The 23,894-nt window shown below is 44.2% G+C and overlaps 1 protein-coding gene across 1 annotated transcript in view; it reads left to right on the plus strand.

Moving 5' to 3' along the window:
* Positions 1 to 23,894, plus strand: part of LOC144772651 (protein HP-25 homolog 1-like) — a 204,439-nt gene that overhangs the window by 40,522 nt on the left and 140,023 nt on the right. The window contains exon 2 of the mRNA XM_078657100.1: positions 20,979 to 21,186. Within this exon, the coding sequence (XP_078513226.1) occupies positions 20,979 to 21,186 (208 nt within the window). The remainder of the gene's footprint in view (positions 1 to 20,978; positions 21,187 to 23,894) is intronic.

Consider the following 23,894-nt stretch of genomic DNA (forward strand, 5'->3'; position numbering starts at 1 on the left):
TTTTACTATAGAGGACTCTACCTAGGATTTTAAGGGTGTTATCTATTAGGGAGATTGGTCGGTAATTACACGGGAGGGATCTATCTCCCTTCTTAAAAATCGGCACTATTATGCTTCTGGCCCAGGTCTCAGGTATCTTTGCCAATGTCAGGTTGTTAAAGATGTTCAGAAGCAGCGGGGCCCAGAAAGCCGGGATCCATTTGATTAGGCCGATAGGAAACCCATCTGGGCCCGGCGCTTTGTTGCCTAGGCTCTGTTTAATCGCATCCACTACTTCTGAAATACTTATTACTATAGGTGTTGGATTGCCTGGTTTAAAGATTGTTTCGCAGGAGGAAGGGGTGGAGTAAATGGATGAGAAATGATCAACCCAGGCATCACTGGCAATATTACAACTGATCGGAATCAGGGACTGGCCCATACTGCGGACTTCCCTGACTGCTGCCCAAAAGATGTTACCATTTTTTTGGCTAGCCGCCTCGGACAATTTATCCCATCGTTCCTTCAATAATTCATTCTTCCTACATCTGATGGCCTCCTTATATTCCTCCCTTGCCTGTTTAACTTCTGTAGGACACCTCGGAGTAGTAGCTAGTGCCTTACGCAGGTTCCTATTCGCTTGTGAACAATCGTGGTTAAACCATCTGGGCGTATGGACCATCTTTGACTGGGGTTTTGACAAGATTGTTTTGATTGTCAAAAATATCTTCCTAAAGTCCTCAATTATCTGCGCTGGTGGTAATTCTAAAGAAAGACAGGAATCGATAAGGGATTTATTGTCCTTAATAGGGTTATGGTCGCTGAAATCAGAGGGTACGACTTCGGCAGAGACCAACTGTTTTTCAATCAAAGGGCATACAAAGATGTAATCGATTGTAGATCTACACCCCCTGCCCCTATATGTTGCATGATTGGTCGAGGTTGCCCCTACGGCCAAATCCATGACATTTGATAGGTTAAACGATTTGGTCAGTCTTTCAAGTTCTCTATGCCTGCTGGTAGATTGTATGAAACAAGCTCTTCCCTTATTAGACCCTGTGCCATTGATCTTAGCATTAAAATCTCCCCCCACTAATATACCTAGGATGTTCCCATTATTAGATTGCATATTCAAATCTGAAACATAGTCAAAAAGCTTTATAAAACTCTTGTTTGGGACTGACTGAAAATCATTATTTTACAAATTTTTCAAATAAAAATGAATCCCTCTTTTAAACAAAACTGCCTGAAAATCTAAACACTGTGTGACAATTACCTTATGGCTACCCCCAGCTGCCACATTAATCCCTACAAACAGGCCACCCGAGGGTCTTCCCATTCTAGGCGCTTGGGCTGGCACACTAAGGCAGTGAAAACCTTCGATATATAGATCTTCGGTGGCCCAAGTTTCCTGAAACATAAGAATGTCATAATCCTTTATAGAATTTACCCATTCCGGGTTATCAAGTTTTGTACGGAGACCTGCCACGTTCCAGCTTAATACACTCAGACTAGCTCCATTAGAACATTTTACTAAAGCTGTCCCCGCCTTTAACCCAATTGCCTCTGGTTAATGTGTGTTGGGTTGGGGTGTTGCTGGCATCTGCAATGGGTGATGTAATTGATGGTCAATCCTGTTGATCCAAACTGGAGAAATCTTGGTAATTATTCGATAAAGGAATAGCTATTCAAGTGTCTCTGTTGGTGCTGGGTGGTGGTTTATAAAAATAACCCAAGGGTAGTGTGCTGATGTTAGTTGGGGGGCTAAAGATCTCATCATTAGCAGATAGGAGATGTCGAACCATCTGAGGTCTTCTAAAATTTAGGACAATACAATCCCCCTCTATACATTTACTTGCGGGACCAACAAACCCTACTCTCCTGGCCATGATTATATCCGCCCTCCTGCATGGGCTGAAATTCCTATGTTTATGGAGCCAGTCTACTGACTTGTTTTGCAAATCAGACCAGGACTCCCTCTGACCTTCTTTAAGGGCAGGAACACCAGTTAAAACAAGTACATAAGGGGCAGAAGCGGGTGGAAGGTGTAAGACATCCGGATTATTAAGGGTGTTAAACATTCCATTTGTCTTATTGCTATCAGTAAGTGGCCTTATAACCTGCTTAGATGTCATGCTTTGGCTAATGCCTTCATTATGGATATTTTTTCCAACATTTCCCAATAACAACCTATCACTTCCGTTGCTATTAGCATTACTTATAGCCAACGCTGATGCTCCCCCAACCCTACATGAATCTCCAAAAACAGCTTGGGGTGGCATAATATGGCCTACTACATCTTGATAATGCCGGGCTTTATCACCGATTGTTTGAACATTTGTTCGCCCAGTCAGCAAGGGTTGTATAACATTTATTCCTCCCCCTTCCCTATTTATGTTTACTGCCACGTCCTTTATTTTAGACAATTCCTTCCATAGGACATCAAGTTTCTTTGCAAAAATCCCCATTAAATCATCTAGCCTTGATTCAAAGCCTTCCATAAGGGTGTCCAAGATTTCGATGCCCATATCAGTTGTGTTTTGGCCATTGGCCTGAAAGTCCTCAGTCTGTGTAGAGATGGAGTTGGTCGGCCTGGCTTCCGTTATTCCATTGCCGCTCTCTCCCTCATTGATGCTCATGACATCTTTATCTGGGTTTGTTATATTCTGCCTGCTCTTTGTCTGGTTTAGTTTTAGTGCATTTTTCTTTCCTCCAAGCGCTAGAACATTCGGGGTCCGCCCTTTGGTTCCCTTGCTTCGCGTATTGCTTGCGGGGGCATTTGAGTCCTGGGTAACCAAGGAGGGGTTAGGTAAAATATATATAATTTCTATGTCCGGACATAAAGGCACAGGAGGAGATCTCCAAGTATCAGCAGAGAGTGAGTCCTGAGTTCCCCCAGTTGACAAACGTGGTCGGGCCGGGCGAGGTCTAAGGACAAACGTCTCTCGGTTTCCTGTATCTCATATGTCAGTACCGATTCAGCCCTTACAATAAAATCGTCCAGTGTACCGGCTACCCCCTTCCGTTTATTCATTTTGACAGTCAGAGCTTCACTTTATCTGTTTTAAAAGACTAGATGAGAGATCACTGTATCACCCTAGCCTTATACAAATAGCTCGTTACCTTACTGCAGACGATCGGTAGTCCTATATGGAGCATCAAAGGGGGTGGCCCAGTCCGGCCTCTTCTGGCCCCTGACGCCCACAGACGGCCCGCCCTTTGCCCAGGCTTAGCCCGGTTCCCGCCCCCGCGTCCCGCGGCGCGGGAACCGGCAGGTACAGATGGAAGAGTAAAGGGGAGGGGCTGCTGGTGCGCTCGCAGACCCGCTGATTCCTGGGGCTGCGGGTCCTTCCATGTCCTTCCACATTGTCTGTCCCCACCGCTGGTCAAAGGCTCCACGGGACGCTGCGTCTCCTGCGAAGGGAGAGGGGCGAGGAGTAGTTATGGCCGTTGCTGAAGGGAGGGGCTGCTGGTGCGCTTGCGGCCCCGCTGATTCCTGGGGCTGCGAGTCCTTCCACGTCCTTGGGCGTTAACTGCCCGCACCGCTGGTCAAAGGCTCCACAGGACGCTGCGTCTCCCACGAAGTGGGAGGCGCGAGGAGTAGTTATGGCCGGTGCTGAAGGGAGGGGCTGCTGGTGCGCTCGCGGCCCTGCTGATTCCTGGGGCTGCGAGTACTTCTGCGTCCTTCCGCGTTGTCTGCCCCCACCGCTGGTCATAGGCTCCACAGGATGCTGCGTCTCCCGCGAAGCGGGAGGCGCGAGGAGTAGTTATGGCCGGTGCTGAAGGGAGGGGCTGCGGGTGCGCCCGCGGCCCCGCTGATTCCTGGGGCTGCGAGTCCTTCCGCGTCCTTCCGCGTTGTCTGCCCCCACCGCTGGTCAAAGGCTCCACAGGACGCTGCATCTCCCGCGAAGTGGCAAGCGCGAGGAGTCGTAATGGCAGGTGCTGAAGGGAGGGGCTGCTGGTGCGCTCGTGGCCCCGCTGATTCCTGGGGCTGTGAGTTCTTTAGCGTCCTTCCGCGTTGTCTGCCCCCACCGCTGGTCAAAGGCTCCACAGGACGCTGCGTCTCGCGCGAAGCGGGAGGTGCGAGGAGTAGTTATGGCCGGTGCTGAAGGGAGGGGCTGCTGGTGCGCTCACGGCCCCGCTGATTCCTGGAGTTGCGAGTCCTTCCGCGTTGTCTGCCCCCACCGCTGGTCAAAGGCTCCACAGGACACTGCGTCTCCCGCGAAGCGGGAGGCGCGAGGAGTAGTTATGGCTGGTGCTGAAGGGAGGGGCTGCTGGTGCGCTCGCGGCCCCGCTGATTCCTGGGGCTGCGAGTACTTCCACGTCCTTCCGCGTCCTTCCGCGTTGTCTGCCCCCACCGCTGGTCAGAGGCTCCACAGGATGCTGCGTCTCCCGCGAAGCGGGAGGCGCGAGGAGTAGTTATGGCTGGTGCTGAAGGGAGGGGCTGCTGGTGCGCTCGCGGCCCCGCTGATTCCTGGGACTGAGAGTCCTTCCACGTCCTTCCGCGTTGTCTGCCCCCACCGCTGGTCAAAGGCTCAACAGGATGCTGCATCTCGTATCTTTGCCAGTAGTATCTTTTTAACTTATGGCAATGTTGATGTAGGTGCAGCAACATACTTGGCCTTCCACACGCTCTCCAGCAATCCCCCCACTTTGAAGGGTTACAGGTTTGTACATGTGGCGGTGTCTAGTACCAATATCGTCTGATTTTTAACATATCTTCTCTACCCAAGCAATTTCTGGCTGGCTATCCCTTGTGTTCTATAATATATATATATCTATGTGATCGTTCTGAGTCCATGAGTGAGCATCCCCATTCTTCCTCCCATTTCCTCTGTGCTGGGGATTTGTCTATGTGTGTTGAATGTGTGAGAAACGTATAGATGTTGGAAAGCTACCATCTGTCATCTTGTTTTGTAATGTCACTTCTCTTAGGTTGTCAGGGGTCTATGGGTATATTAGAGCCTTGTGTAACCCAGTGTCTAATCTGGAGGAATCTCAATCTATCTTCTTCCTGAATCCCATAGCCAGTCGTAATCTGGTCAAAAGTATAAAGAGCCTTGTGATGTAGAGGTCCCCGATTCTTTTGAATCCTGCATTCTGCTACTCAATGTGCCTGTCTCCTGACTCAGATGAGGAGAAGTCTGGGTACCTATAACAGGTGTTAGTCGGTGTCGCAATGACAGGGCATGAAGTGGGCACTAGGACCCTGCACAGGGGACTAGACACAAGACACCGCTTTCGGTCAGACCAGCAGGGGCACGGACTGGTCACCACAAAATACGGTGGGGACAAGGGGCAAGGAAGACGTGCATTTGCACGCAGCGAGATAGTGAAGAATAAAGAAGCAGTTGTATACACCTTTAGGCCACTCCGGGTTTTCAATTTGGGGCCTGGACAAGGAGAATGCGACACAATGGAAGTGAGCCAGACACAGGCATGACACCTCATTGCGTTCTTAAGCATGGACGCGCTATGGCCTTCGACTCCAGTGCACTCTCGAGTGCTCTACAAATCAGGACCAGCAGTGACAATGGGAGCCTAACCTGCGCCACGTGCAAGCCCTATTCAATGCCTACAGTGATGTCCAGAGCCTCCTCCAGTCGTGTGCTGTGAAATACTAACAAGCGTTGGTCTCAGGAGCACACCCAGACCACGCTGGACTGAGGCACTTGCACGCCACTTACAAGCGGCAATCGCTTAATCTTACTAAAGCGACGCTCTGCTTAGTTCAGGGCTCCTGCGCTGACCTCTATCCCACTAGGTCTTGTGAAAGCGTGACTCTCTCAGCGGCCACTTTGAAGTCAATCAAAGTGGCATAGGAGCATTGCAGGAGCCCCGGCGGCCATCTTAAAGTCAGCCATTTTCACTGAAGTGGACTAGGAGCATTGCAGGAGCCCTGGCAGACATCTTAAAGTCAGGCACCCTCCCTGAATTATCAATGCAGCAGCAAAGAAGAAGCCCCGGCGGCCATCCCACAGTGAGGCGTTTGGCTGAGTTAGCACTGCAGCTGATCTCTAAGTAAAAGAAAAAAACAAACATAAAAAGAAACTCTGTCAAGAATGACAGATCTAAGCGCTACTGAGGTTGCAAGTCTACAGGACACCAGCAACACACTCCATTCTCTGCACTGCCTACTACAGCCATGACAGACATGCAAACGAAAGCAATGAAAGAGCAGATAGAATGTCGAGCTTGATCTTCCAACACCCATTTTCCTTTGACGTGTCTGTATCGCAGACGAAGGGCGCTCCTTGGGAGAAATGGATTCAGCGTTTCAAGCACTATCTGCGCACCATCTGCAAGAACCACACAGATAAACGAGCCAGAGACGTGTTCCTAAACTTTGTCAGTGATGATGTGGAAAATCTGCTCATCACGTTCCTGCCTGACTCAATGGCCTAATAAAATGTCTTACGGACAGCTTCGACCGACAGTAAAATGTTGATTTTGAATGATACTCATTCAACACGGCATGCCAATGTGCAGGTGAATCCCTTGATGATTTTGCAACCAGGCTGCGCAAATTAGTGACTTACTGTGAGTTTGATAAATGTGACAATGAGGCAGCCATCATGCTGTGCATCATTGAAGGTTGCTGCTCAGTTTCCTTTTACACAAAAATACTGAAAGAAACATAAAAGGTAGACAAAATACTGAGCTGGCATGATCAGAAGCAAGGGCCACATCACCAGACATCCATATGGAAAATGGGAGAACCCGAACCATGAAGAAAGCTCATCACACAGCTGGGGGCCACAGCACCAAATGAGAAGACTATGCCTTCACAAAAAAAATGGAGTGCCCCCACATGGGTGCCTGCCCAGCCATGGGACAAAAATGCTGGAATTGGAACAGGGACAATCACCATGCGAGTGTATGTAGAGGAGGACACATCCAACCAGACAAAGGGCGACTCACCAGGCCGCGAGCGACTTCAAGTTGACATGCACAACGCATGGAAGCCTGCAGTCGCCCATCCACTGACTCTGATGCTGCCTCCGCTCTGGGAACCACCGAATACCTATACCTCATGACAGTCACTCCAGTGCAGCTCCCTGATGCCGAACTTATACAGCCAGTTGACGATGTCTTTACATAGGGTGTGAATCACCGGGCAGTGAACATTGGGAAATTTGTGGAGATTCTCACATACAAGGGAACATTCGTGAAGAATGAGGTGCACGCTCTACAGGGAGACATTCAAGCTCCATGTCTTCTCAACAACGTCACAGCTCAAGTAATGGTCCTCCTGGTCCCTGGTCTTGTTTGGCCACATACCAACCATGACTGAGCATCCCAACATCATAAGATAGCTCCCAGCTCTCGTCAAAGGGTTGAGGAAGCTTAAGGACAAGCAAGTCACCCTTCACATTAATGAAGTAGTCAAAGCAGAGGCTCAGAATCACTGCAGAGTTCCTGTGCACCTTTAGCCACAAGTAGAGGAAGAAAGTCTCATAGAACAAGACATCATCTAGCCCGCCAATGGGCTAACTCCATGGGTGTCCCCCATTGTGGTTGTGGCAAAGAAAAACACCCAGAAGATATGCATCTGTGTTGATATATGTTTACGGAACACAGCCATTGAACGGGAATGGCACCCGGGCCTTCACCTGAATGACATGATCAGCTGACTGAATGGAGCCTGTATGTTCTCCAAGTTAGATCTATTCAAAGGCTATCACCAGCTTGAACTTGACCCGAAGCCATGATACATTACCACATTCTCCACTCACCTGGGGCTGTTCCGCTACAAATGACTAAGCTTCGGAGTGTCCTCTGTGGCAGAAATAGTTTAAGAGACGGTGTGGAGAGTGATATAGCCGGTAAAAAACTGTCTGAACTACAGTGACGATATTTTGGTGTTTGGTCGCACAACTGAGGAGCACGACACAGCACTCTGGTCTTCTTTGGTCACATACCAAGTGAAGTTGAAATGCTCCACAAAGCCCCCTGTGGATGTAGCAGAAGTGAGGTTGTTTCTGGGGCTAGCAAGCTACTGTGCTTGTTACATCAAAGACTTTGCCACAGTGAGCACCCCACTCCAAGAACAAAACAAGGTCAACCATTTCTCTGGAGCTCAGAGTGTGACAAAGCGTTCGTGGACTTCTGGCATGCTGTCACAGCGGAGGATCACTTTGTCTACTTTTATGCAGCTCTGGGCACTGAGCTCACTGTAAATGCCAGCCCAGTGGCGTTAGGGGCCATCATCGCCCATACAAGCCTGGCTGGATGGGACTCACCAAAGCTCATTGTGAGGTATGCCAGCAGGAGTTTGACCGATGGAGAAAGAGAGACTGTCAGTACTGTGGGCTTGCAAACACTACCACATGTTCATGTATGAGAAGCCATTCACCATTGTGACGGATCACCACGCACTGGTCACGATATATGGCAACCTGAAAGCAAAAATTCCAATGCGCATCAAGAGGTGGTGGATACGTTTGATGGACTACGACTTCAAAATTGTCATCAAACCAGGGAAGGAGTACAAGCCTGCAGACTACAGGTCATGAGACCCGTCATGTGAAAAGCTGACAGTTTCCCTAGCAGAAGACTATCTCAACTTTGTGTTACGATGAAACACACCTGCTTCAATAATGATGGAAGAACTGGTGAAACAAACAATCGCGGGCGCTATGCTGGAGGCAGTTAAAACACTTATACGACAACAGGGATGGAGGCATGCAAACCAATAAAGCCCAATGAGTGAAGGAGTCAGGAGAGTGGAACTTCTGGCATTCAAACAAGTGCTGGCAGAGTTATCCAGAATGGAGCGAGGAATACTTCTTTGAGGAATCAGGATAGTCATGCCGTAGACTCTTCAGCTGCAGGCAGTTAGCATTGCACAAGAAAGCCACAGGGGAATGGGGGCCACCAAAAAAATGCTGAGAGAAAACATTTGGTTCCTGGGCCATGACAGTCTGGTAGAGGACATGATCATAAACTGTCATCTATGTCAGATAACGGGAAGGCCATCCAAGCTGGAGCAACCACGCATGTCTCACCTCCCTGATGCAGTGTTTCCTTCTGCAAAAGTAAAGGCATGTGTTGTGAAGGCAGTCTTGTAGCGACTCTCCGGAATCACTGTTAGGTAACAGGGTATCCATTCGGTTGTAGTTCACACCTGCATGTGACCAAAAGTATATGCTTTAAGACAAAGTAGCATTGCTCCATCCATCTGGAATTGTCAATTTTCATAAACACCTAGAAGACATTATTGATTGGCCTTGAGCAGGCCATGGGATCAGAGCTCAGCCAGGTCCAGTGCATCCACCTGGCTCCTCACTTAGGCCATTCCTCTTCTCTGATTGAAAATTGTCTAATTTCTTTAAAAAAAACTGCAGTGGTTCACTCCAGTGCTTTTTGTTTGTTTTCTCCTTTGTCTATATAAGGTGTTAAATTTAGGCTTCTCACAGGATGACTGCTGACCAAGCAATGCAATTGGCCATGATACTGATCAACACCATTGACCAACGTTTGGCTTAGACACTGAGACAGCATCTGGGTGAAGTGTGGAGCTGAGTCAAGGAGAATATGTTCCATCAGAGAAGACTCCTCTGATGACTCTGTTTCCAATGATGAGAGGGAGGGAGGGAATGTGGCTGGCCCAAGTACCTCATGAGATGATCAAGATGTGGCAGCCCCAAGAAGAAAGACACTTAGGCCCTTATTTATAAGATTTTAGCATAGGGCAGTGCAACAAGGCACCTTGCTACGCTGCCTTACGCCAAAGTAAAAGGGTAGGAATGCACGGGATTTATGCAATACTGTGCAGTCCTGTCCTTTCTCCCGGTGTCGTTTCTGAATCCTAGCATTAACGTAGGCACCCTTGCACCGTGGTGCAATGGTGCCTCCGTTGCATGTAGGCTTGTTTTTGTGCAGGAAGGAACAGGAAACCAAACAATCCTATTAGGCGTTGACCTCATTTCTCCTCTTTATTCTTCACCACGGTAGGCATACAGATATGGTGCTTCCCCAGGTTTACATGATTTTGTTAATCTGCAGTAGCATCAAATTTCATGGGTGTTGCTTGGGAAAACCTACCACAATGCCCATAGAACGCCTCCTGGGCGCAGAGTAAGGCCACACAGCTATTGGCTCTGCATTGCCTTACTCATGATTTATGAGGCCGTTCAAAGCCACGCAGGTTAGCTTTGAGTGGCTTCATAAATATGATTGAGATCCGTGGTGCAAAAGTGATGCAGGGCTCTCATAAATAGGCCTCTTTGAGGTTCCAATATATCTGCAAGCATTGTGCATGTTGTGGCAAGGGCAGAGGAAAAGCTCCATGGGTTGCATTGAGGGAAGTGCGGCCAGGACAATGTTCTGACTCAGGAAGAAAGGAAAAAAACAAAAGAAAGTCACAACACCCTAAACAAGCATTGGTAAATGCATTAGGTTTAGCCTATGGGTTTAATAATACATTAAGAGGTGTGGAGAATGTTGTGAGTGCTCTCTGTGCAGGGCGAGTGGTGCATGAATGAGGGTTGATAAATGTTTGAGTGCAGTCTGAAAGTGCCTCAATGCATTGTGAGTGATTTCTAATGGTGACTTTTCTAGTTTTAAATTGAATAATTATAAGATGTTATCAGAAAAAAACACTTTTACATTTACGACCCTATGACTAGGGCTACTGGAAATATGTGGCAGTGGAGCACCAAATTATTTTGGCAGGGTGGCAGGATTATTTGATGGAGCTGGACCTGCTCAACATGAAGGGATTTTAAAATGTGTTTGGTTCGTCTGCACTAGGACCTAAGATTGATGTTTGTGGCTTCATGGAAGAGAATATGCCTGTTAGGAATGTACTATTTAATAAACAGTAAACAGGGACTTGAGTGTGTTTTTATCAACAGAGCACAGCCATGCCTTTTTGAGTGCGACGGGGCAATCATTTTAATTATGAGAGAGAACATACAATCTAGTTTGATTAACCTTTTCATTTGTTAATTGGTTGCTACTAGGGCATTATGTAATGGTGTGGTCTCTACAGAATGAAGTTAATAGCTACTACTACTGTCACAGGTTACTGAGAAGTTGTGCTCATGTAATTAAAAACTAAATCAGTTATCGTCATATACGCAACATATATATTTAAATGTAAAATGTTTAGGACGTAGGTGTACAGGTGATTACGTTTTCTAGCTTTGCCTCCCTATATTGTTTTGTAGACAGGCTAGGCATGTGGGTGTGTGATGGATGTGACAATATTAAAATACATTGAAAGGAAACTGAATTATGTTTCATTTATTAACCTTATGTAACCTCTTTATGACAGGTTGCAAAGTGATGATTTTTATTCAAAGTTCAGATGTACACTTCATAGAACGTGAAGCAGTGCCTCACATTTTTCATAAAATGACACTTTATTCCCTTAAGAAGAAAGTTGAAAATAGCCAAGCAAATCAAAAACCACCCATCTCGTTTAAGACACAGATACATCTAACTAATCCATTTACAACGTGCATGTTGGAATGATAGATAAGCAAACATATGATAGCCAGAACTACATTCCTGACTGTAGTATGGAAAATAGACATGCTGTCAAATCTGCCCCCAAAATAAAAGAAACGCAAACAGGTTGCTTCATAATGATTTATTATAAAGCCACTTTCTAATAGATTTCTCTAGTGTGGGGGTGCAGTGCAGAGGGACGTTGACAGTGAGTTCTTTTCACCAGCAACGCCACACTAATATGTTCAACCTGGAGATTTACATGCTTCGCATTTTAAGTGCCCGATGGGAGCCCAAGGGTGCCACATCCAGGGGCAGCATTAGTTGTAACGAGCGCTGCCTCTATCAGCTCGGCGCTAAGCTATTGCCCAAAGAAGAACAAGTGGGAAGTTGCTGTTGTTGCTGTTGAAAGCTTTTATTCGATATGCAAGATATCTTGAAAGCATACATACACATGAGACATATTTATAAAACAAGTGGGAAGTATAAACAAGCACAGCGCAAGTGCCCCGCAGACAAACACTTAAAGAATACAGTTTATGATCGTCCAAATGGAGCCGACAAGCAAGCTTGAAATGTGTGCAGCCAGGGGAGGATGATTAAGTGAACAAGCACACACAGCGACGTTTGACAAAAAAAAAAACTGGAGCCAACAAACACGCTTGAAATGCGTGCAGCCAAGGAGAGAATGATTAAGTAAACAAGCACAGTGCAAACGTTGTGCAGGGGAGGTTAGGTAAACAAGCACAGCACAAGCGCTGTGCAGGCAAAACATTACAAAAAAAGTTCCCCAAAAGCGGATGGAAGCAGTGCTTTGTCTACGGGAAACTGACAAGAGTAGCCACTTTTAAGATGTATGTTGTGTACAATAGATTTCACAAGCACTGTGCAGGTGAAACCTAAAAATTAGCACTATTCTAAAGCTAACAGCCACGTTTTCAGTAATTTCTGAAAATAAATTAGGTCAGAGGTTAGGCGCAGTTTAAAAAGGAGAGCATTCTAATGGGTGGCTGCCAGGTAAGCAAATGCGTGTCCACTCATTGAACCCTAGTAATGTGTCTCCAAAGGATGATGGCCTAGTTAGATGATGTTAGAGCTCTAGAGGATTTCTAGAAACAAATTCTATTTATAAGGGCCACAGGACCAGTAAACTAGACTGCCTGATGCCTGATGCACATGGAAATCCACTCTCTTGCGCATGGGCAGCCAATTAAGAGAATTCAAATTAGCTGATGCAGAGGTTCTAGCTGCAAGGTTCCAGATCATGCAAGCAGCCATATTTTGGATGCTTTGTAGGCAATTAAAAAGATTGTCAGTCATCCCTACATACAGAGCCTTACCAAAGTCAAACCAAATAGAGGTGAGTAACTATACTATAGTTTAGTGCCAGTGAGTCGGGATCCAATAAAACATTCTGCAGACTTAGCACAAAATGCCGAAACAACTTCTAAACACAGCAGTGACGTGGTCTTTCATAGACAGGGAATCATCAGTCAGTAAGCCCAGGTTCTTTGCTTCTTTGTTGGGCTTTGGGACAGGGTCCATGGAAACTGGCCACCAAGAACTATTACAAATACTGTTTGTCTTTTCAAATAGTAGGATATCAGTTTTCTCCCCATTGGCCTTTAGACAACGAAACTGCATCCAGTCTGATCCAACAGTGAGACATCCCATGAGATTCCCTTTAGTACCATGGTTCTTAACAGTTTGACTTCTGTGGATTGCCACTTAACCATTAATGGAACCTGGACCCCGGCAGAGTTATTAATGGAAGACAGTGACCCCCACCTAATCATTTTTGATTTTTTAATCTGCAAAACAATGTGGAAATAATCATTAATCAAACAAATACACAAATGGTGAAATATTTCATTTATGTCACAAACAAATATACAACATTTAATTTTACTATGAAGGTTGGTGCTTTTCTAAATTCAATTGAGACCAGTCCTCTTCCATACTATATTCTGTTGGATGCACTTGCTGTGCTCCCACAAATCGGTCTGAGGATATTAACTTTGGGGAAGATTTACAAGCCCCTTGCGCCACATTTGTGTCTTTTTCCCCATGTTAAAAATTACGCAAAAGTGGCGCAAGGGGCTTGTAAATCTGCCCCTTAATTTGAATGCTCAAATGTCAAATACCTTCACATTTGTAGAACGTTAAAATTCTCAAATTTACATTCTGCTTCTTTATTTATATGCACTTTACAAATCTGTTAATATTATTGAATTTTTTAAGCAGCCGCAGACTCCTTGAGTAGGCTTCACAGGCCCCAGGGGTCCCCGGACAACAGTTTAAGAACGACTGCTCTAGTAGGTTCAAGGCTTTCATCAATGGAAACAATTAACTATCATCCACATACAAAGTGACATCAAATCCTCATGCTCTAACAATGCCAGCCAGGGGAGTCATATAGACATTGAAGAGTGTAGGACTCAGAGGTGATCCCTTGGGTTGCCGCATTTTATCGCCACAGGCTTCGACTAAAAGGAGGTAGCTGGGAACGATTACTCAAAAAAGAACAAATCTACTTAAAAGTAGTAGAATGCAGTGCAATCTTATGTAGTGTTTGTAACAGTAAATGATGGGAGACTGTATCAAAGGTATCAGGCAGGTCCAGGAGGATGAGGGCAATAGATTTGCCCTCATCCACCAGGAGCCTGATGTTTGTCTCCTAAAGGGGAGTGATTCTGTTAAGGACTCGGGAGGTTGAAATCAAAATAACGTCTCTTCAATGAAGTACCTCCCAGACCATAAGTTGTAGAGCAGGGATCTACAGATGTATCCCTACTCAGGTTCTATCACTGAACTCTTTTTACTTTGTTGCTGTTTTTCAGAAAATGATTAGATCCCGGTAGCCGAAATTTTAAGTACAACCCGACGTATTCAATAAATACTCTTACACTAGGTCTTTGTGTGATTTGTTTTCTTTCTTATTGTTTTTTTAAAAACAATTGGTATCATCATGTCACATAGTCACATAAAAAAATAGCATATTTTACAGTAACAAAAATATGTAACATACTTCACCGTGACCATGTACACATACTTAAGACAGATTCACAATTCGGACGATAACTGACAGTATATGGCGACATAACTTACACATAAACAGTCTACAAGCAAAGGTACATCTTTTTACGTTACACATATTTAACATATAATTTCAAGTGCTTTGTTCCTCTAACAAATTGCACAAGTGCCTTATTGGGGTATCATGTGTTCTACTCTTGTTTATTGTTGGGACCGGATACCATTGCGTCCTCTCACATTTTTGTATACTGGTACTATTTTAATGTCCTAGTAAGGTCAGAGCTTGAAATAAATAGGTTGCTATGGCACCCAAAATCAAGCTTTGTACCAGGTGCCGCGTGCGCTCTAGTTAACTGTTTGTTATTGCTCTTGACCGTTTTGTGGAATACGCCACGGCGTTTCGACGTTCAGGGGCGCACCTTGATAGTATTTTTGTGGAAGGTCTTCTTCAGGGCCATATATTCTTTTTTGACACTGCGGATGTATTAAAGGACATCACAAACATTCTGGGGTGTCACATGAGGATTACAATGTAGTGATACTTTCGCAGCGATTCTTTTGATCACATACCGTGTTTTCTGGAGGAATGAAAAGTTTCTTATGGTCTATTTTAGACCCTACATGGAAGGCAGTCTTCCATGGTCTACTCAGTGGGCTCATGTGCAGTGCATTATTTCGCTCATCTCATTAAGTTCATTGTCAGTTGTACCCAGTTGTAAGATAGTTTTTGCTTCAAACCGGGATAGAAGGGAGTCCAAGCATCTTCCTTTTATGTGTTTAAGTACTGTACGCCTTATATCTTGTGGCCCATGTCCTTTATCTTCACAGTGTTGGACTATTGGTGCATTCTGGACTTTACATTTAATTCTGGATCTATGTTGGGTGATCCTCTTTTTCACAGCCTGGGTTGTCTTGCCAACATATGCACGTTTGCATGGGCATATGATGCAGTAAACTACGTTGGAGGTATTGCAGTTGGTGAATTCCTCATGTATGATGCTTTTTCCTCTATATTCAAATTTATCGCCTTCAATGGTACTTGCACACAAGGTGCCGTTTCCGCATCAACGGTGACCTTTAATGTGCGGAAGGGCCATCATACTCTGTATAGAGATTTTCGGTTTCTTCACCTGAGTATTGGCGCACACCAATTTGTTCTTAATGTTCTTGTTCCTTTTGAGCGCAAAGACTGGTATTCATCTCAGTTCCTCTAAACCTTTTACTGTGTGCCAATTTTTTTGACCTCGTTGGTAATGCCCGAGAATGTGGTTACACAGATCAATGGTGTTTCTTTTTCAAGACTTTTGGGGACCTGTAACGCTTCCCTCGGGGTGTACCAAGCCCTTTTAAGGGATCGTTTGAGCAGTATACTTGGGTAGTTTCTTTCCAACAGTTTCGCCATCAGGATGTTTGTGTTAATGAAGTAGCCCTCCTTCTTTGTACAGTTTCTTCTGATTCTTAAGAACTGGCTGTACGGTAGATTCTCACAAAGGTTCCTTCGGTGGAAGCTTAAGAAGTGGAGAAACATATTCCTATCAGTCAGTTTGGTGTATAGGGTGGTGTATATTACTCCTTCTTCATGTTTTGCTAAGACATCTAGAAAGTTGATTTCCTCCTTACTTTTATTTATTGAAAACTGTATGTCTTGGTTTCGGTTGTTCAACCACTCGTGGAACTCGTGTAGTGTTTCAGGGGTGCCCTATCCACAGCATGAACACGTCATCAATATATCGACGTCATATCCGTATATGGCCTTTGTACGGGTTGTTGTTAAAGACCCATCTTTCTTTGTACATAGCCATAAACGTCACTGCCATTTCTGATGCCAAGGGACATGCAGTCTCTTTGAAATGTGGAAACCGTTCTTCATTAAACTCAAAGAAATTGTATTTGAGGCATACCTCTGCCATTTTGACTAGGTATTCAGTGGGTACGTTATGGGGGCGAGTTTGGTTGTCTAGAAAAAACTTCCGTGCTTTCAGGTCATCCTCTTGTGGAATATTGCTGTACAGGCTAACTATGTCTAGTATTACCAGGTGTTCACTTTCTGGGTCAAAGGGGAGGCCTTCCAATATGGTGATGGTCTGCATTGTGTCTCTTAATAAACTTGGTGTTGCTTGAACTAATGGTTTTAGGAATGTGTCAATGTTCTTCGCTGGTCTCTCTAGGCTCGAATTTACACCTGAAACTATAGGTCTTCCAGGTGGGTTGATTGGATCCTTGTGTTTTTTTGGAAGGACGTACATCAAAGCTGTTCTTGGGTTGTCATTATTGAGGTACTGGGCATCTTTTTCCGATAGCCATCCTTGCTCTTCTCCTTTTTGTGTTAGTTCAATTTGTTTTTGTTGCACTACTGTACTTAGATCTTGTTCGATTTTTCTGTAGTGGTCCTGGTTTAGCAATTGAGGTGTAATTTCTGCCTCGTATTTTATTTTCTCCATGATGACGATTGCACCACCTTTGTCTGCGGACTTGATTATGATGCCTTGGTTATTCATCAGATTTTGCAACACCTCTTTTCTTTTTTAGTCATGTTCCACTTGGTAAATGTTCTCTTGTTGTCTAGGATCTCCAGATCTCTAATGACCTTCTTTTCGAAAGTTAAAAATTCCATTGGGGTACTCGATGTTGGTGGAAAGAAAGTGGACTATTCTTTCAGTCCAGAGTAATTCCTTTTTGCTGTGTTTGGTTTTCCCACAAAGAAGAATTAGGCACTTGTTCAATTTCTTAGGGGAACAAAGCACTTGCAAATAGATGTTATATATGTGTAACGTAAAAAGACATGCCTCTTTTCTTATGGACTGTTTATGTGTAAGTTATGTCGCCATATACTGTCAGTTATCGTTCAAATTGTGAATCTGTCTTAAGTATGTTTTTACATCGTCAAAGTGAAGTATGTTACATATTTATGTTACTGTAACATATGCTATTTGTTTACTTGTCTATGTGAAATGATGATATATAATATTTTAAAAAAACAATAAGAAAGATAACAAATCATACAAAGTCCTAGTGTAAGAGTATTTACTGAATACATTGGATTGTACTTAAAAATTCGGATTCAGGGATCTGTACATTTTGTGAAGAACTGCACCAAACTAAAAAGAGTTCAGTGATAGAACCTGAATAGGGATACTATTGTATATCCCTGTTCTACAACCCATGGTAATTTATGGGAGGTACATTGCAGAGATGATTGTTATCCAACGCTGCCAACAACTTTGACTCAGTGTTGTTGTTTACTCTAAATTTCATGTCAGAGAAATCTAGCAAGTCATTGTCCTCCAAATAATGAATACGTTGGGAATTGATCCATTTTTACAGAAGCTTAGCAGGGTAAGGAAGAAGGGAAGTAAGATGATGGTTCACCATGTTTGCCGGATTAGCAGGTTTTCTTTTTTTAACAAGGGTAATACCAAGGCCTGTTTCCAATGAGAGGGGTACTCAGCTTCCCCAAAAGATATATTGAAAAGCTCAGTTAAATGTGGGCTGAGAGTAGAGGAAGACCTAAAAAAATAAAATGCAGAGAGGAGTCTGATGGCCAGCGTGATTTAACTTATGTAATTTCCTCTTCTACCACCAAAGTGGACAATAGTTCAAATGAGTCCCAGGTGACAGTGGATCAGAAATGAGGGGCTTCCATATTAGAGGGGCCCACCCCAGCACACATCTGGGGTGCAAACCCAGAGTAAATGTTCAAAATGTTATCATTACAAAATGATGCCAGATTCTCACAAAGTGATACATAAGACGAGATTGCTTGGTCAGCCATGGCAGGGTGTGCCAGTTCTTTAACAATTTAAATGGTTCGCTGCCTCAATTTTCCTTGCAGAAAAAATATTCAAGGCTACACCAGTGGTCTTAAATGAATCTTGAAGATTTGAAAATGTTTTTGGGTTTCACGTGCCTGATGGGCATTATACCTATGCCAACAGTGTCTTCATATTGGCCTTGTGACACATTACACATACCGGAGATCTCTGATATGAACTTGCTTTTTGTCAGAACTTCTTCCATTTTAATGACACTGCCAAGAGGTCACCCTGATTGTGATTGTCTGTTAAAGGTTCATCCTAAATTGGACAACTCTGTAGTGCATTCTACAGACCTATATACTCCTGGCCGGAGCTTAATGGCTGGACGGTGTACAAAGTATGGTTGTACAATCCAGGCTAGAGAGTGCAGAATATTATCAATTTGTCCCTTCTTTGTGAAAGCTTTACTGGAAGAACTGGAATATTTACCATCTAATTGAACAGAAGTTTTCACTACTAGTGCGAAAATGGTATGACTCTCTACTTTTAAAGGAGCACAATTTGTGTCTTCATAATTTTAAAACTGCACTTCCATTTTTACAGGAGTTGTTAACCACAGTAGCTCCTGAAGTTTTGGTACAATCAAGAGTAACATGAAATGTTTTCCAATATAACTTATGTGAAAGGAACTTGCAACAGGACTATATGCTGCTTCATTTTTCTAGGAACTGCTGGCAGTCAGGTCTCATGAAACGGCAAGCGTCTTCTTACCACTCTACCTCGTAAGAGCACATAACCAGTGTAATTTTACACTTAGGTTGCTAATTGCATTTTGGGCTACAACAAGCACATGGGGTGGGTGACCATAGAAGGCAGATTCTTCAGTCTTACAACGCTTCAGCGCATAAAACCTATATTTGGCATAAAAAGTTGGATGCATATGTGAAGATTATTATCAGCAATCTTGTGCACTTATGGTAGGAGTCTCAAATGCTGGCTGACTGAGTCACAGCCAATATATAATGTGATGTTTTTGTAGCATTTAAAACATTCATATTTTATGTTTGTATACATTCAGACTGAGCCTTAGTGGGTTATTATATTGTTTCTTGGTGTGAGCGGCATTCGTAGAGACAGTTCTGCATGCACATCTGCTTATTATGCTTACAATTTATGGTTTTTATTGAAGAATGTAATGTTGGTTGACAAGCAAGTGGTGGCAGGTGACTGGCAGTGTATTTAGTAGACTACTGCTGGAGTGACTGGGTGGCGAGTGGCAGTGTGTTAGGAGGGGGAGGGGCTCTGTTTCTGGTAGATGCGTGTGGTGTTTGGTGGGTGCGTTGCCATCTTTGTGGCGGGTTTCTGCTGGGGAAATAATATACCAAAATGGGTGTGTGTTTGGTGGGTGAGTGTTTGAGTGTTAAGTGGACAAGTGACAGCCTAGTGTCAGCATGAAGGATGTGTGAATGGCCAGTAGCGCTATTAGTGTTTTGCTATTGGGCTACTGCTTACAATGATGATTTCCTTGTACCAAACCTGCCATTTTTATTGCACTTGTGTTTGGTTTGTTAAATGCATTGTGTTATGAGTGTAAATTGTCATCTTGCAAAATGTCTGTATTTTATGATTAGCCTTTGATTTTTTTATGAGAAGTATCCCTAACTGTTTTCTTTTCTTGGGAACATGGTTGGTAAAGGAGCGGAAGGAGTGCTGTAAACCACCTGAGTTTCTTTTGGCCAAAGAAAAAAGTCCAATCATCCAGCGCTCCTCCAGTTACCCAGTCACTACCGTTTCCCTGTTTTTGAGCATGACTAAGATGATTTGAAGGAAAGGATATAGTCTCAAAATCCTATTGCGACGGTGCTTTGGACTGTGATCTTCTAGCACCGGGGGCGGCTCCTCGGTTATGGCGGAGGAGCATCACCCCACTGTTGGAACCTGCAGAAGCCTGTAATAAAACTGCTTTATTATCATTTTCTTTCACTCCAGAGCCACTGCCTAGTCTTGAGGGTAGGGCCATCAAAGCAGAAGGAGTGGTGGGCTCAGGCCACTGCCAGTGCGCATGTAGGTTTGGCTGGCTGTCTTAGCACAGCTTTATTGACATGCGCACATGGATGGTCAAGGCTATTGGTTGGAGAAATCAGCAGGGCTCAGGAGCACAGGCTCCCAGTCCCTGCTGGAGAGTGGAACCAGTCTGTTCCCCCAATCCCTACGCTTCTGTTATGCTGGGTAATGCTAGCATATGAGTAGCATCTGGATTGGGGCAGGAGACTCTGGGAGCCTGTGTAAGCATCGTCTGAAGAAGCAGCATGGCAGAGAACGTCAGGCTGCAGGTACATTTGCTTGTTTTTATTCTCCTTGTGCTGCCCTCCGATTTCCACAGCTAGCACCTGCTACTGTCTAGCACCAAGGGAATACTACAAACTGAGGAATTTCTGAGGACCAGACACCCAAGGGAATCAAGGAAGCTGTGCATGGACTTTACATTATTTTCCTAACCTGAATGACCTGCAAATGTTGAACTGTTTTAAAAAAACTCAATGACCTCCTTATCTACATGTAATAGTTAGTATGATGGAAGCAAGATCATTGTTTGGCGCCTTATTTAAAAAAAAATGTAATATGCAAATTAACGTGCTCCATATTTCCCCAATTTAATATTTTCTGTAACGAGTCCCAATGCTTGTAAATGTGATTTAATTCTAATTAAACATTCATGCTAATTTTTGTTGTGACTACTTTTTTTTGTAGATGGCTATTTTCACCATACTGTTGTTCACCTGCCTACTAAGTGGCAGCAGGCAGAGTCCTGATTTACATTCTCCAGAAGATCAACAACACAAAGTTTGTCAAGCTGCAACAGGAGGAGGGATTCCAGGCATACCAGGCTTACCAGGCAATCCTGGATCTGCAGGGAGGGATGGGAGAGATGGAGCACCTGGAGAGAGAGGAGAAAGAGGTGTGTAAGATATTTCAGAAGTGATCACTTTACTTTTATAGTTTGAGACAAGTGAACACTCTTCTTCACACCAAACAGTAACAACTCAGGCTGAAGTAAATAAGTCTTTAACCATTGAACATACAGTGATTTGCTAATGCATAAATTATTCACAGTAATTCCCTTCAATGTTACTTTTGTGCCTATCAAGACAACTTATCTATCTATCTATCTATCTATCTATCTATCTATCTATCTATCTATCTATCTATCTATCTGTCTGTCTGTCTGTCTGTCTATCTGTCTGTCTGTCTGTCTGTCTGTCTGTCTGTCTGTCTGTCTGTCTGTCTGTCTGTCTGTCTGTCTGTCTGTCTATCTATCTGTCTGTCTGTCTGTCTGTCTGTCTGTCTGTCTGTCTGTCTGTCTGTCTATCTATCTGTCTGTCTCTCTATCTATCTGTCTGTCTGTCTGTCTGTCTACACACACACACACACACACACACACACACACACACACATATATAGTAGCGGCTATTTAGCTAGCCGAAGGTAAATAGTGAACTTTTCCCTGCTATTTACGTGGCCTGTGGCTAAATAGTAGAAATGATTTACTATTGGACTGGTGACCTTGAAAATAGCTGCAAAACTTCACTGCCTAACAGGCCGCAGGATAAATAGTAGGAGTTCTGCACTCTTTGGCTGCCTGCTTTGCAAATAGCAGAAGAAATTAACTATTTATCTGGCTAAATAGTAAAGGTTCTGTACTATTTAGCCAGCAGACTTGCAAATAGCAGTACAACTTCACTATTTACCCATTTACGGGGCTGCTGTCTAAATGGTTGAGATTTTGCACTGTTTGGTTGACGAGCATGCAAATAGCAGAAAAACTTCAGCTGCTATGCAAATTGAAAATAAGCATAACTATTCACCTGTTCTGTGGCTAACTAAGAGGCACAATGTACTCCTAGGCCAATGGTCAAACAAACAGCAAAGAAATATTACTCCTTAACTGGATGCTGACAGGGAGAAGTGGCAGAGTGTAATTCATTCATATTCTATACATGGTTGCAGAGCCGACTTTAGCGGTGGTGGCGCCAGGTGCGGCAATCTTTGTTGGCGCTCACCCCACTCCACGGATTACCTCACTAACACCCTTCAACAGTATCCCTCATCTCTCCACAGCCCTTCTCTCACAAATATTTAATTTGTTTTATAGTGCTACTCATATCAGTGTATGGTGTCAGAGCACATTACATCACACACACATTATACAAAGACAATGCATCATACGTGAATAAATCTGCTATAGGGAATGTTACATGAGTCAATGAGTACTACACGGTGTAGGAGTCACATGTCATCCATATGGCTAAGTAGTATATTTTAAGATTGTTTGGTCTGGAGAAACACAAACTGAGGATTTAAAATGTAACACAGTGGTTGGGGGATGGCTTTACTAATAAAAATGTATTTGTACACTAATTAACCCTTTTTACCAACATTAAGATAATGAAAAATGGGGGAAAATATTACATTCTAACCTATACTATTCAGGCTGCATGCAACTCTTTGATGACAATTCAAAGGTCACCGTGTTGCATTAGGACTGTAACTTATGAACTGCAATTAACATAAGGATCTCTCTGACAAAGGCAGTAACCAATTGAGTTACCCTCATAAAATATAATTCTATGATCTGCATGGTACACATGCTTTGCAGCAGGCACTTTAACCCTCAGGGCTACTTTACGATGAATTAAAACTGCCACTGGACAAAACTCCAGTCTCTCTATTAATCACCATAGTTTATCTTGATATTTTTACTGTTGCCTAAAAATTGGTGGACCCACAAGAAACTCTGCAGTAGGTGCTTTTAACCTCATACATTCTTAGGGAGAACTATTTTAGTTGTTATGAGCCACACCGAGACTCAAACCTTTATGTCCTCCGCAATTTGTCCACCCACCTACCCTGTGTTGCATATGCTAGCGGTCACAGCAGTGGGCGGTTTTGCCATGCTGTCTGAGTTATTTTCCCAGGTTCACAGCAGGGACTCAAGCCTTTTTGTCTGTCACAGCACTTTGTTTTTTTTCCACCCACCTAACTATCCTGGGCGTAGGACTACTCTACTCTCACGTAGTTTGTGCAACTACGCACAGCGCAAATTGCACATAGCACAGTGCAAAAACGCGTAGCGGGCATTTTTTGCTTGCTCACGGTCCTCAACGTCAAGTTGGCGACCACGAGCGAGCAAAATGACATCCCGGCGAGACTTTTTCCTCGTTTGTGATCAGCAACATCAAATTGCCCATCGCGAGCATGGAAAATAATCCTTCCGGCGAGATTCTCAACGTGGGAGGTCAGGTTTCTCATTGCGAGTGGTCGCGTATGCTCGCGATCGCTCGCAATGAGAAACTACCAGTCCGCGTTGAAAAACTGCCGCTCAAGTACAAATCTACTCGAGCGACAGAAAACGACCGTTTGCACCGTGCAAGATGCCGTTTGCAATGATTGCACAGTTCGGACAAGCATTCGGCACTGTGCAACCAGTGCGAACAGCATTTTCCCGACCGCACTACGCAGCTCGCGTAGCTACGCGTAGCTTGCATAGTGCTAAGTGCTCTTCGCGTAGCATAGCACGACTACGCAAACTATACCCAGAGTTACACCTAACCCACGTTGCGCTGTTTGTTTACTTAACATATTAGAAGTCTTACAAGCACTTCCCAC

Source organism: Lissotriton helveticus, chromosome 8 (genome assembly GCF_964261635.1).
Source record: "Lissotriton helveticus chromosome 8, aLisHel1.1, whole genome shotgun sequence".
Classification (NCBI taxonomy): domain Eukaryota; kingdom Metazoa; phylum Chordata; class Amphibia; order Caudata; family Salamandridae; genus Lissotriton; species Lissotriton helveticus.